General features: G+C 35.2%; 1 protein-coding gene across 6 annotated transcripts in view; it reads right to left on the reverse strand.

Moving 5' to 3' along the window:
• Positions 1-8,684: 8,684 nt before the first annotated feature.
• Positions 8,685-15,772, reverse strand: part of Hecw2 (HECT, C2 and WW domain containing E3 ubiquitin protein ligase 2) — a 355,738-nt gene continuing 348,650 nt past the window's right edge. For all 6 annotated transcript variants that reach the window (XM_040294632.2, XM_040294631.2, XM_078017777.1 and 3 more), the window contains one exon: positions 8,685-15,356. In XM_040294632.2, coding sequence (XP_040150566.2) covers positions 15,245-15,356 — 112 coding nt within the window. In that variant the 3' untranslated portion in view covers positions 8,685-15,244. The remainder of the gene's footprint in view (positions 15,357-15,772) is intronic.

The raw sequence follows: 15,772 nt of genomic DNA on the forward strand, positions 1-15,772 counted from the left end.
TCAAAGTAAAAATAGGCAATACCTTTGAGACACTTTCCATTACTCATTGACCTAGAAAAATCCCCTTCAAGTAGCTCAGTCCTGAGCAGGTCTAAAAGCTTCTAGGCCAGCCATGCATGCTGAATGTGTTGCAGGATATATTAGTATTAACAACACCTGAAGTCTGTATAGCATTTTAGAGTTAATATAGAATTTCCACATGCAGTGTTTTATCGGAGCCTGAACAATCTTGAGGTTACCGCCAGCAAGGCTAGTATTATCCCATTTTACTGGTGAGAAAAAGAACTATAAAAGTGACTTGTCCATAGGAGCTCAGTGTTCAGTCTAGAGCTGAAGATTGTGGATCCTTTTTTGGGTTACCCCTAACAGAGAGGATGTACAGGCATCAAAATTATCTGACCTGATTTCTCTCTGGTCCCACTTTTTCTGAACCAAAATAGGAGGCCCAATGACCCATGAACAATGGGAAAGAAAGGAAAACAATTTGTTAGTAGGATCTAAAGTTCAGATGGCAAGCCAGGCCAAGCCCTATGGTTGTCTTACCTGCAGCTGTATGAAGCATTGGAAGCCCTGATACCACTGGAAATCAGACTGTCCACTTCTTCTCAACCAGCTCAGTGATACTGACTCCCTTCTGTCTGCCTGGATAGCCTGAGGAATTTTGGGGTGAGAATTTTAAAAAACACAAGAATGATTTACCATCTGAAATAATAATACCTAGCATGGAACTAAGCATTGCAAACCAATAGCTAAGGTTAGAGGAAGGTAGTTAAGACAAAGGAATGTATCCATTTTTAGAAGCTGGCATTTCCATAGTGAGACTACAAAAAAAGAGTACAAAGCAATAATGCTTTTAAATGAAATGAGAACATTGAAAATAAAACTGGTCCAAACTTTTTCATGCAAGATGCTATGATCATTTCATTTCATTCTCAAACCATATCTTTGAGACAGCCTTCATTATTACCATTTCTCAGATGAAACTCAGGCTCAGTGACCTGTTGACAGTCATATAGAGAAGAAGTGGAGACAGAATTCGAACTCAGACTACCAATTTCATGTTTTGTTTTGTTTTGTTTTGTTTTAGTACACTGCACACAAACTAAGTATAGATTACCTGTTCTCATTCTGCATTCCCCACTGTGTCCTATCTCCATAAGACATTATACAAACAAGTTTGCATTACTACAGGGGAAAGTGACTTATCTGTCTGTATAATGTCTAAGAGAACAGGAAATAGGCAAAACCATTTCTTAGAAGCAGAGTAGATGTTACAACGTTCAAATATGAGAAGATTGTCTTTGGCAATGACTCTGTTTTTTATGTATAGTCTGTAATTATTTGGGATGTTTATAGGACTGCAATGACAGGATACTGCAGGAGCTTTCCTTCTGATCTTCCAATGACTGGCTCCTCTTCCACCCTCAGTTCTCATCTTACATGTTTCATCGCAAGAGGCTGTTTCAGTCCATTGATGCTCCTTGTTCTGTAGAGCACTTTTAAAAAAATTACAATTAGTAATCATGGATTTATTTGTTTATTGCCTGTCATTCCTGTCAGGTTGTAAACTCCCCAAAGGGAGTTCCAAAGGCGCCTGCCATGGCTGCTTTATCCAGCAGTGCTTCCCAGCACCTACCATGGTGCCTGGAAAAATTAGCAACTCAATAAACGTTGATTGGAGGGATCTGAGGAAATAAGTGACGTGGCCATCCAATCAAGGGAAAGCTATATTACTTTTTGGGCCAGAGTAAGGCCAATCACTCTTCACTAAAAAAAATAGAACTGAGCTCTGGTGGCCCTCCAATGGCAATTGATAGAAACAATGAGGCCAGTTCACTAGGACACAGTGGGTTGGGAAAGAAATACCTATTAAGCACTTACTAGGTACAAAGCCAAGTGCTAAATATGCATTATCTTTATCTTATATATATCATAGAAAGCAATGCATGATAAAGGAATTATCTCTATCTTGCAAATGAAAAAAGTGAGATCTGGAGTGGAGAGGGTGCCCAAGTTTTCACAACAAATAAGTGCAGAGCCAGGATATAGGCTAGATTTGTCAGGTATCAAAGACCATGCTTTTTGTTCTTTTTAAGTAAATTTACTTCACCTAAATTTTCTTCCTTTTTATTGGTCTATAATGAAGCACTCATATTTTAAAAGTACAGTTGATAAAATTGAAATATGTATATACCCTTGTAACCATTACCCAGATCAAGAAATGGGATATTTTGAGTCCCCCAGAGGTTCCCCTGCTCTTTTCCCCAGTCAGTATCCCTAAGGATACTGCTATTTTGATTTATGTCATCACATACCCCAGAAGTAAAACTTTATATAGATAAAATTTACAGTATATTCTCTTTTTTGTAGGGCACTTTTGTCTGGGAGATTCATTCATGATGTTGCAATAATTAATTATTTCATTTCTGAGTTATTGCTCAATAAACGAATGTAATCACAATCTATTTATTTATTCTACCATTGACGGACATTTCATTATTTCTAGAGTTATTAATAAAGTGCTATGAAACTTCTCCAATGGGTGTTTTGGTGTATAAGTACTCATTTCTGTTGGGCAGACACTCAAAAGTAAACTTGCTGGTCATAGCTATGCATATGTCTGGCTTTTAGTTAATGCTGCCAAACAGTTTTTATTTATTTATTTTTAATTGTTGAGATACCTTTATTTATTTATTTATTTATATGTGGTGTTGAGGATTCAACCCAGTGCCTCACACATGCTAGTCAAGTACTCTACCACTGAGCTACAACCCCAGCCCCGCCAAACAGTTTTTTTAAATGGTTACATCAATTACCATTCTAATCAGCAGTGCAGAGAATGCTCCGGATCCTTGCCAACCATTGACATCATCAGTCCTTTTAGTTTCAGTTACTCTGGTGGAAATAGGTCCCCTTTTCCTGAACAAACCTTAGAACCTCTGCATGGGTCTGAAACCTCCGGAAGGGAAACACCAAGAGTTTACTTCTGGTTCTTGGAAGAGGCTGATATGCTGCTGCTCCTCAGTCTCTAATGTCAACAAAATGAGACTCACCTATCTGGCCATCTGGTAGGTGAATAAGCGAAGCCTCCCCAGAAGATAAAGCAGACTCTTAAATTGGCTCACAAAGGTGACTCAGCCAAATGGACCCAATGAGAGAGAAACAGATCAGACAGCAATGGCTAAGTTCTTTGTCCTTTTGGTCAGAGCCACAGAGATCTCCAACAGAGGGGTGAGCAAGGCCTTTTCAAAATCAATACATAATGTGGACACCAGGTCAGGACTCTTTGGGAAGCCAAATATCAGACAACTGCTACCACTTCCTCATATTTTGAGCACTTTCAATGTGTCAGACATAGTACTTCATGCTTTATGGAATTCAGTAGCTAGGGTCATTGGGTTGTAAATCATAGACTCCAAACCAATTATGAATAAAGATTAATTTACTTAAAGGACAGCTCTTTATTCTGAGTTTGCCCTTCTCTTTTTGTGTTAAATTTACACCTTTTTAGATGATAATCATTAGAGTAGATGGCAATTGCTAATCATTATTGTTAAATGTTCCTTTTAACCACACGTATGGTTAAGGCTCACAGCATTAGGCCATTTTCCTTGAGTCATTTACCAAATTTTGTGTTTTAAGATTATCATATGGGGATAAATTTTATTGTAACCTGACATTTGGACGGGAAAGTGACTATTTCCCATCATTCTCTAAGACATGATCACATTCATCTTTAACCCAAGGACAGCCCTTGGATGCACAAATCAAGAATGTTAGGTAAGTTTGTGTGCCTATTTCCCTAGCATGTTGCTAATCAGTCGCAGCAAAATAGAGGGGCTACTTCCAGCAAGGGTATTGTAACATAAGTTTTAGCCAACAAAGGAGCAAGATTAGAAAGGTATTAATGGTACACAATAGGCTAGACAGTTTAATTGAAACAGATAAATAACTGGAATCCATCAAAGTAACAATTACAGCATTTACTTGATATCTATATGCCTATAAGTCATCAACAAACTCACTTTGTCCAATATATCCTATTAGTGTCTTAAGAAATTATAAATCTATTAAAAGATTCTCAAAGGTACAGTTAAAGATTTTAAGTTTTACTTAAAACCAGGAAGTTATAATAAATTGTAAAGGTCTTTTAGGTTGAATAATTTAGTTCTTGGGAATAGTAGATAAATGGAGGTATTACTCTAAGAATTAAAAGCATCATTTTGCATGATGAATTGAATTGATATTATTTTTGTGAGATTTCTTTATTTTTTTGAACATCCAAAATTTGTAGGCATTGTATCTGGTTTCCAAGTCTCTGATCTTTCCTAATTGCTTTAGGTAGACCCTGTCACTGTGGTAGTTTTTGATAATCTCTAATTCTATTTTCTTTTTAAAAAACAAATTCTATTTGCTTTTAACACACAATATCAAACTTATTTATCTGTAACACAGTATATCACTTAGAATGAAATCATTTCTTTCCTATAAAGCAAACATTCTTCCCATTGTTCAGTGTCTGTGCAGTTGTTTATACTCAATTTTTTTTCAGTGCTAGGGATTGACCCCAAGGAATTGCACATGCTTGGCAAATTATAATTCATTTTTATAGTTGCTATTTGATTATAGTTGAAGACTAGCCTCTGGCTACTCTGTGAATAATTGCCAATGAATTGATTTAGGGGCTTTGTTACATGCTCTAATTTAGTGTTAATTTTTAATCCTTAAACCCATCCATTTATTTTTAATATACTTTATTGTTAAAAGTAGTTTTACATTTATAGAAAATTTGACAATAGTATATAGTTTCATCTACCTTGTACCTACTTTCCCCTACTTACATCTTACTTCAGTATGGTACATTACTTATAATTAATAATTGATCTTGACACATTATTATTATGATGATGATGTTATAGATATATCTCATTAGGCTTCTCTTGTTTGAGAACCTTTTCAGACTTAGCTCTGATAATCTTGACAATTTTGATAATTAATAGATTAAGCATTTTGAAGAATGCATCACTATTGAAATTTGATGTTTTTCTTATGGTTAGACTGGGATTTGGGGTTTAGAGGTGTTAAAGTGGCATTTTTATCAAATCGTCAATAGTACACACTATCCATAGAATTTATTGATTACCTTGATTACCTGTCAGTGAAGTTCTTTTTCTCCCTTTACTCCCATTTAGAAAGCTCAACAGCAATTATCTACATAAATTATTTGGAATTTTTCTGTACAGGAGATTTCTCTCTTTAATTATTTAATTACTTATTCATTTCCATGGACTAATAGGTATTTATTTTATGGTTTCTGTTATAATCTGCTACTACTCTATTTTGTCGCTCAAATTGTTCCAGCTTTGGCCCCTGGAGCTCTTTTAGTAAGCTTCCACATCCCTTTGTCAGACTTCTATGGTGTTTTGTGTTTCTTATCACTTCCTTACTTTGCAGCATTACAAGATGCTCCAGGTTCATCTGCTATTTTTTTCTTTTTTTCTTTCTAGAATCAGTCATTTCTCCAAGGAGTAGGGCTAATTTTTGAAATATGATGTCATGTGTTAATTAAGGGCCTTAGCTAAGTCCACGTCAAAGTCAGCTGGGAAATATTTACTAATTTGGTTCTCGGACAACCACCACCACACCTAAATTGTGTGGCAGGTTAGAAAAGATATGCACACACGCACAGCAGCCACAACCCGTTGGCGTTCCTGCTTGGTGCAGAGATTCAGACAGCCTGTTATCTTCATTCCTTCTTAAACATTGTTATGAGTGATATGACAGACAGGCTAATTGCAGATGAGAGAAAACAAACCCAAACATTTTAGCTCCAAATCATCAGTAGTATTGTGTGAGGAAAAGACTCTGATTTTATGGACCTTGCTTTTTTGTGTGTACACCCCAAGAAACAGGTAAAATCAAAGTGGTGTCTTGCTGGATCATCAAATGTCTTTAATTCTGGTTAGGGCAGGGTGGTTTACAGAAAGAATCAGTTTTCATTACAGCTCAACAGGAAAAGATCTTATTTTCAAAGTGAAACCACATTTGATATGTGAAGAATTTACTTAAAAATAAATGAAACACACAAGTAATGTTGTATAGGAAGAGCTCATTTCAAGCTACAGCTCAATATCTGAAGGTGAAGGGTCCTCTATCATCACTGGTAATATAATGTGAAATGATGGTATGGTTTGCTAATTAAAACTGCAGTAATAGTAAATTAGCACTAATGGGTAGTTCCTTAACCAACAGTTTAAAATGGCTTAATTTTTTTTTTTTTTGTCTGTTTGTTTGGTTCTGTTCTGAGAAGCCATTGAATCAGGAGCTGGCTCTTAAGGGAAAAGCTCAGCTACTCGCCATTACTTCTCACTTCATCCCAAAGATGGAATAAAGTTCTGGATTAGCCAGTTTCAGAAAACTATACCCATATTTGTTCTCTTTTTGAGATTTTGTCACTTGAGATTTTTCTTGGATTTTAGGCCATCAGACTGGAAGATAGGAGGCACTTCCCAGGCATAGTTAGGTTTGACCATCTTAGTTTTGGGCTCTCTATTTTCTGGACCCATCAGAAGGACCTGTACTTTATTCATTCAGGTCTACCCTATGAAGACCTGACAGTGAACAATCTGAATCAACTCTTGCTTATGTATTAGGAAAAAAATATATTTTTCTCGTTAATGGCTGCTTTTCTCTTCCTGTAACTTGAATTTCCTTTGAAGTAAGACTTATAAATAGGAAACCTCTTGGCCTCTGGTGTCTCAGTCCATCTGAATATCAGAAACAGGGCAACCTATAAACGAGAGAAAGTTATTTCTCATAGTTCTGTAGGCTAGAAAGCCAAAGATCAAGACTTGGCAGATTCAGTGAGGGCTGGCTTCCTTGTTCATAGATGGCCATTTTTTTTTTTACTGTGCCCTCACATGACAGAAGGGGTAAAGCTCCCTGGGTTCTCTTTTTAAAAGTAGACTAACCCCATTTATGTGGATTCCATCTTCATGATCTAATCACCTCTTAAAGGCCCTACCTCTAAACACTATCACGTTTGGAAATTAGGTTTCAGCATATGAATTTTGGGGACACACATTCTGTTTTAAATCATTTGGTTTTTTTAGACTTGATTCTACATACTGCAAAAGATGTCCCTTTATATGGTTTAATCCATTCCAAAAGATTGTATCAGACACTGGGGACAAAAGCATCATAGCAATAAAAAGCAGGTCTTAACTTGGATTTGAGGCTAGGAATTTAATTTGGTGTAGAGGGTGGGGCAGGTAGAGAAATATGTGGACAATGTCATGACAGAGTTCAAGAATTTGGACTTGGAGTCCATTATCCAATGTCACCTGACTACCAAGCTAGATATGAATTATTATACAACTCAAGTATTTTGTGTAACCAGAGGTGTGTAGTTTATAACATTATAGTAAATGTTAGTAATGTGACTAAGATCTGTGAAAGAAATATACATTTTTCTGATGATTTTTTTGAAACTTACTTTTTCTTTTTCTTACTATATGAAAAACTAATGACTAAACATCTCAGAAAGTTCCACCAAATCAAGGATTTTTAAATAACCAGACTAAGAAAATATACGAAGCATGTGTGTATCAAACATTAAATCTTTATCAGATGCTCTTATTTCAATTTATTCTTATGATTCTAATATTTATTTTCTTGACAAAGAGGAAAGCATGAAAAGGAAATCTTTATTCCATGATGAAGAATTGAAGGATAAAACAATTTGGCATGCAAGACTTCCTGGGATGATGGGAATTAGGCATTATTACATATTCACTAAGTGGGTTTTACATTAAAAGAAAATAATAAAGCAGATAAATTGGCCATAATAAAAGCACACTAAGGTCAAAGAGCATGAGGGGAATATTATGACACAAAAGTCAGAAAGTCAGTGTCATGAATGCAATATCTTGCTTCAATGTTAATGTCAAATTTTAGTCAGTTATAGAAACTGGATCTTTCGCTTTAATTGCTCTCATGCACCATGAAGTTGATTTCTAATATATAATGTCAAATGAAGAGTTTAATGGTATATCTGTTCCATAAAATCTTAACAGTGATCCTCTTAAATCATATGAATTATCATGAGTTGGTTTTCAGAAATAAATAGACCATTTTCGAATATATTTTTTAGTGATTGACTGCCCTTTTAGTATTTATTCACCTTTTTCTTTCCCCATATTTTCCTGTTAACTGCCACATCTTAGTAACACTTTACTTATTTGGTCAATTTATTTACACTATCAATAATCAAGTATAAAAGACAGTGTTATTAAATCAAGGGTTCCAAATGCGTCACCTGCAAGGAAACTCAACCAGGAGACATGGTTGGTTTGATCCACCCAATATTTTAAAAATACTGGAAATATCATATAAAAATTATATTCTAGGTTTCTCTTGATAAAGCAGACACCTTTCAATACCACCTGAATTGCATGTGACTAAGATATGTTAGAGAGAAATATTTCAATGCCCCTTGAGGTAAGCCCCATTAGTCTGTTGCTTATACCTAGCCAATTCCACTCATTAAATACCTACCTGGTTACCTATCCATAGGCTTGTGAATATATGACCCTCAGATTAAACCATGAGACCTTTCTCCCTACTTTGGTTCTCCTCCCTCCTGAGTTTTTCTTCCCCAAAAGTATGACAGAAAAGTCATAACCTATTTTTTAAAAGAAGATTTATTTTGGATTAAGTGATTTCATGATGTAACATGGTTTTAAACAAAAATAGAGATCAGTATGAAAATAAAACAAATTGTACACATTAAAATATCTTTACCTTAAAGCATTTCATAATCATAAAAAATACAACACAAGAGTCAGGGGTCCTGGTGAGGATAAGAATACAGACTTCCCAGAAAATGAGCAACTAGTCCAGGATTTGGAGTCTTAGGCTCCATATAATATCACCCACATACCATTTCTAGGATGTCAATAATCTGTATTATATGCTTTGAAAAAAAGAAAAGAAGTTTAAATGTAAGATGAAATGAGAGCTGTATAATCTTAATTCTAATATCAAATATCTCCCATTATTATTCTCTATTAAAAGTCACATTGAATAAATATGAAGCTTAAATCAACTCAACAAAAATAAAAACATTGCTATGAACTGTGTTGCATGGTGTAGTGGACATAATGGGTGGGATTAGTGAAGGAAATGAAAAGGCTTAAAAAAATACACCACCTGTGCTCTACTGAAATTTTAGAAATAAATGTTTTTGTTTTTTTACAGAGCCTTAATATTAAAAAGTAAGCATTATTATAAAATTAGATTAATACTTTCAGTAAGAGGCAAGAGAGATGCATGTATTTTATTCATTTATTTTGGAATGCCTGCATCCCTATTATAAAAACATGTAATCTTATGCACTTTCCAACATTTAAACAGCCCCAAATTTTACTTATAATATTGTATAAAGAAAAATAGGTTGTAATTACATCTTTTAGAGCATCAAGGTCCTAAAAGAACATTCAGTCCTGTGTGTTCCTGGTTAATCCTTCCAAGGTATTTCTTGAACATCATCCATCCTTTTTTACAGAAGGTGATAGTAACCAGAAGTTTACTGATGGTTCCTTACCGGCATCAGTAATAGCTGATTCAGTTTGAATCATACAACATGCCTAACAACACTCCTCAGGGTGTAATATCTCAAAAGAAAGTTGGATAGAAATATATCACCTGCCCAAGGCTACTAGACATAAAAATCACAAACACAAGTGTGATTCTCCTGTTTTCCAAAGAAACCATATAACTGCGACCATCCTATTCTGCTGGGCTATTGAATCATGAAAGCCAAATAAAGTACCTTGCAGATAAAAACCTAAGCAAATGTATGTCTAGTCTTATTAACTTATTGAATTAGAAACACTGATTAGGTCTTTATTTGCAACTCAGTAACCTCACTTATGATTTTGCTTTCTAGATAGATTAATAGGGAATATTTAAGTTGTCACTGGGTACCATGAAAATGTTCTCAAACCTATTCTGATGTCAAAGAATGTCTGAAAAAAAATCCCATAAATTAACCATAATGAAATAAAAGCATCTTTCTTTTATTTCATATAGTGTTTGATAGTAGTAACAATAACTCCTAAATTTAAAAAATCTACAACATAATTGAATGCAAAATAGTTGAATCTCCTGATTAAGCCATGATTAATGTTTTGGGGCTAAATTCCTTTTTTCAATACAGAAAATGTTAACTTATTGAAATTATAAAATGAGGTTATTTCCTACCAGGTAGATTCCTAAGCAGTGCCTTAATAAGGCAGGAAACCATTCTCCTTCTCAAAGAAACCTAACTGTAGTATGATCCTGCCCCCACCAGCATGCTCTAAGATGATTTTTCCACCCTTGTTAGTTTCTCAGCTACTATAATGGGCAGCTCACGGATTCATTCTGTCCTTTGTGCCTCCCTTGGAATGCAGTTAACGGCTCTGAATCTTTTGGTCAACAATTAGCCTTACATTCTTGGGGTTGGCAAACTGCTGGGCTTCTCTTTTCCACTTTTATTTTTATCTCCCTTTTAGTGGGCAGCAGTTGGCCTTAGGCCACAATTCAGAAAGCTTCAATGTCACTGGCATTCCTTTGCTTCCATGCTAGACAACTTTATCTGGAAAACACAACTGAACTAGAAAGGAAATAAGTTTTGCCAAGTTAGAATACAGTAACAAGTGACTTTCTCATTAATTTAAACTCAAGTCTCATGGAAGTAAGATGGCTAAGATCTAGAGTGTTGTCACTCATCAAATAAATTTGAAAGCAGATGAAAGAAGAGGGCCTGAAACTCAGACTCAGCCTAGGGATTAGGTCACATTCTTCATATGCATGGGCTTTAAAAAAAAATTATGCAGGGTTCCTGATGCCTTTTAATGATGGTATGGCATCATTTCCCCTGCCTCTGGAGTTTCCTGAATAAGATTAAATTGGACAGACTTCTAGATTCTTCATTATAAGATGTTTGTCTTAGAAGTGGCTGACTCATAAAATTTGTGCAAAAGCATAAACAAAATTATTGGACAAATGGGAGGAAGATGGGGAGAAAAAGAGAGATGAGAGTGGTCCCTTCTTCCATCACCACTGCAATTCAGCTACCAGGGCTTTCTCAATCCATTCTTATTAAAAAATTTAAAACTAAGGGACTCTGATTAGTCCTTTTCCCATGATCTTTCTTTCAAATTATGGTTGATAAAATGAAATCACTATACTGTAGAAATACACCAAAAGCAATCAAATTTTGCCTGTTTTAAATTTCTCATGACAAGAAGTGAAAAATAAACATTGCATTTATGAGGAGTTTTGTCCATTAATATATTAATTTCTTCATGGACTTTCCAGAAGTCCATTTTAAGGTGTGTTTAAGAAAGTGAGAGTTTGGGTGGATGAAGCATCTTACAAAACTGGCTGAAAGTGGAATGTCCAATACAATCATTAGTCTCTACATCACTTGAGATGAAACACAGAATTGTGACTATAAAGTACTGAACTGATCTCAAAAGTCACCCATGAAAATCAACCTCAACCCACGTAGGACTTGATACTTCTATCCAACAAAGTACCTGAGAATCAAGAGACATGTGCCTAAAGGCACTTTGAAACCCTAAAGCATTTTCTTTATCATCATTTGAATGCATTTTTACCATTTTTGATTGTTGTGCTGGTGATGGCTAGATTTTAGCCATCTTACTTCCTTGAGACTTGAATTTCAATGAACAGAATGTCTCTTGCAGCTATATCCTAAATTTGCAAGATTTATTTTATTTCTAGTTTAATTGTTTTTTCCAGATTACAGAATTTCTACTAAAGTATATATACAACATATGCTAAAAAATTGTGACTGTACTTCTTTGACCCCAATCCATTCATCTTGTGCACAAGAAAAATGTTTTGATCCCATAAGTAGTTTGGGTTCAGGGATTGGAATTCCTTACACTGAAAACCAAAGGTATGTTGTAGTACAGATGAAGGGAAATTATCAGACTTGATTTTGGCATTTCTTTGATAATTAGAAGATCCTGGAGTTGCTCCTTCACAGTTCTGCTCCCCACCTACACACTTTATTATACACTTTAAATCCTCATTGTGCAAATGCATTCTGGGCCTCAATACTTCACTAATATTGACACTGTATTTTTTGTCCTTAGTTATCAGCAGAAACAGTATTTTGTGATTTATTTGAGTCTCCCATATATGAAGCTGTGATAGAATCTTTCTGGATGAATAAGCTGTTCTCTCTTCATTCCTTGATTGTAGAACCTAACAATTTTTATTGAAGATATTTTTGGGAACCATGGCATCTCCTCTGCTAGACTGTGAACTTTTGAAGGGCAGATTTAGAATTTTGTATCTCCATCATCAAACACAGGCACTGACACAGAGAGAAAGGCAAGAGTGTGCCTGTTCTCCTACCTAAAAGATGTTCTGCCTATTTATATGATGTATCATAACTGTCTCTTAGAGTAAAACAAGCATCACTTGTGAATTTCTTAAAGAAAACTAGACCCAAAAGCCAAGATATCTGGGCTCACAGTCCAGAAGAAAATGTTTATGGATATTTCAAATTGTAGAGTATACTAAAGGCTAATTAATTATGTGGAGCATATTTTAATATCTTATAGAGTTATTATTGGTTGTTTTTTGTTTTACTAATGAAGAATAATAAATAGGTTATCATGGTTTTTTTGATATGCATTTTTGTTTGTTTTGTGACACTGGGATTAAGCTCAGGGGCTTACACGTACCAAGCAAGCACTCTACCACTGAGCTACATCCCCGGTCCTGGTTTTCTAATATGCTAAGTACATCTTTGATAAATTCCAATTCTGAGAATGGTGTCAACTAGACAATTCTGCTAATTACGAATGTCTGCATATATTGGAAAGAACTGTTATTTGAGACCTTGGATGCCTCAACAAAGAAATATATTTGTTAGAAAGAGATACATTTTATTTCAAATCTCCTTTACCTAGTAATATGGCATATGATAACAGTGTTTCAAACTAAAATGAAAATTCATATGGTCTTTGAATGTATTTAAAAAAATATAACCTTCTCTATCAGCTGCTTAGTGAATGCCAGCTCTGAGACATCAAAAATGTGATTAAAAAGAGTGTGTTAGTGTGTTATATACTTTTCCTTATAATGAAAAAATACAAACGAGTAAAAACAGTTTGCAAAATTAAATATATACTTGTATTCATGGTCAATCAGTACAAACTAATATTTCCAGTTAAAATTTTTTTCTCCTTCATTTTTATCTCACCCAATTATAGTACATATATAAATCTTCTTTGTTATTTCCAGATTTCTGTAACCTTTTTCCTAGAACATTACCCACACTGCAATACCCACCTTTAGAGCAGAAATGCAACATGAGTGGCACTGTTCTTGCAGGTCTCAATAGAATACTCAGTTCAAATAGCAGGAGAGCAATCAGTTCTTACAAAACACCTTTGAAAACTGGGCATATCACCTCTATAAGATGTAAGATCGCCAACATCCCATAATAGGAATTCCATGGCTACTTATAAATATGAATCTCAAAGAAATGTTCCAACAGTGCCTGTAAGCTCATAGGCTGGCAAACTATATGTTAATCCAATGCCGTTACCATCCTCAATTTAGCTTACTCTATTGTGCGTCTGATTAGTTATGGCCATAAATCAAGGAACAAACAATGGTGTGGAATAATTCCAAAAGCAATCAAAATGAAGGATACCCTTTTTAAAAAAAATTAAGCAGAAGTAAGATTAGTGATGTCATGCAGTTTTTGAGATATCATAGAAAAATTGTTTCTTGATATTAATAAGAAAATTATGCATCCGTGAAAATGCAAGCTTAGAAATATAGTACTGAGAGTTTCAATTTGTGGCATCTTCACTGATGAGGAAAAATGAAATTCTATTACTAAAGAGAGCTGATGTCTTCAATGTTGCTGATGGCTCCCTAACTGAGCTTAGTGTTTAATGATGCTGTACAAATAACAAGCAGTGGGAGAAATACGAAATATCTGTATTAAATGCCATCCTGGAAAGTATTTGATGGATGGAAGAGAGTCTAATGCATTTTAAATAAATGCATATCATACTATCACATATAGTGAGTCTTAAAAAATTATTACTTAGATGCACAGTCCTTGTAGTGGTTGACATGGCACTGTGAAGGAAGTTTGATTTAGAAGCTACTTTCTATTATACTTGTCAAGTGATGGAGTTGCTGTTAGTCGTATTGTAATGTCCCTTCAACTTTGGTACATTCAGTGCAAATTATTTTGGGGATTTTTTTTTACCTTTATAAAAATAAAAGGCCCTTTTGTTCCCTTGAGAGTGCTTAAAAGGATACATACTAGCATGATGCCCGAGTAAGCATGGAACATGAAAATGGAAAGGTGATACATATAGTATGATAGGTAGGTTCTTATATACATCTTAAAGAACATAAATATAATGAACCTATAAAAAAGAAACAGAACTCACTGTGTACATTTTTCCTGATATGCTGTGATTAATTGCTAGTTATTTTTAAATTGTTTTCATGCATTATAAAGCATAAAATCTGTCCATTAGTAATTCATTGAGTAACAGTTTGTCTTTAGCCGTAATTACACACATACCACTTGCATATACATTGTCACAAACCACCTTATTGTGAATCTTTAAAGTTACCTCCTATTGACTTGGATTCATTTTTACTTGTGTCCCATGAAAGCTGAAACCTATAGTGCACACCATGCAGGCACTCATAAGCAAGAAATGAATATTGTTATAACTTAGGGCTTAAATGAATGTATTTTCAGGAAATATATTTGTTTTATTATATTATTTAACTTGCACTAATTTGGAGATTGGGCCAAGTGCTGCCAGTTTGGCTTGAACCACGTTCAAGGGTAAGTTTCAAGATTCTCCTGAGTCCCTAGAAATTGCCATGGAGCTGATCATGTACAGGTTCATCTTTGTCTTGGAACATAACAAATGGAAAAGGTTTGGCAGTCAAGAACTGTTGATTGAAAGACTGTTGGGTTGTTCCCTGGGCATCAAGCTCACCCAAATCCTTCCAAGAGGACTCATCACCAGTCCTCAAACGTGAGAGAGCACATGTTCCCGGAAACTAACAGCACTCAGCTTTACTCTAATGGAAGCCTGAGCTGGAGACTTCCAATGCTCAGTCATACTGGAAGCCAGCTTCCGAAATTGTCTGTCCATAAAGAGATGCTTCCAGATCACTCAAGTCCAAAGGTACTGGTCTCTTCAACTGCTGTCAGGAGCTTCTCATAAAGCATGGAAAAGGATGGGTACGGGGGCAGATCCAGGCGGTTAAAACAAGTATGAGCTCTGCAAACAGAAGAAACAGTCCATGGTTAAAAACAAGTCCAGGGAAATGAAGGTGTGTATCAGTGTGTGTGCATGTACACATGCATGTTTTTCATATTCAGATTTGTTTGTTGGCAATTCTCAGACTTTTTGGGGGGAAACTTTGAAAATAGTTTGACTTTAAAAAGTCAGAATTAAGCTGGGCATTATGCCAAACATCTGTAATCCAAGTGGCTGGGAAAGCTGAAGCCTAAGAATCCCAAGTTCAAAGCCAGCCTCAGCAACTTAGTGAGGCCCTAAGCAACTTAGTGAGACCCTGTCTCAAAATGAAAAAGAATATAAAGAGGATAGGAATGTTGTTCAGTGGTTAAGTACCCTTGAGTTCAATCTCGCTGCCAAAAGAGAAAAAAAAAAATCAGATTTGGTTTTCCTAAAGG

Source organism: Ictidomys tridecemlineatus, chromosome 7 (genome assembly GCF_052094955.1).
Source record: "Ictidomys tridecemlineatus isolate mIctTri1 chromosome 7, mIctTri1.hap1, whole genome shotgun sequence".
NCBI lineage: Eukaryota > Metazoa > Chordata > Mammalia > Rodentia > Sciuridae > Ictidomys > Ictidomys tridecemlineatus.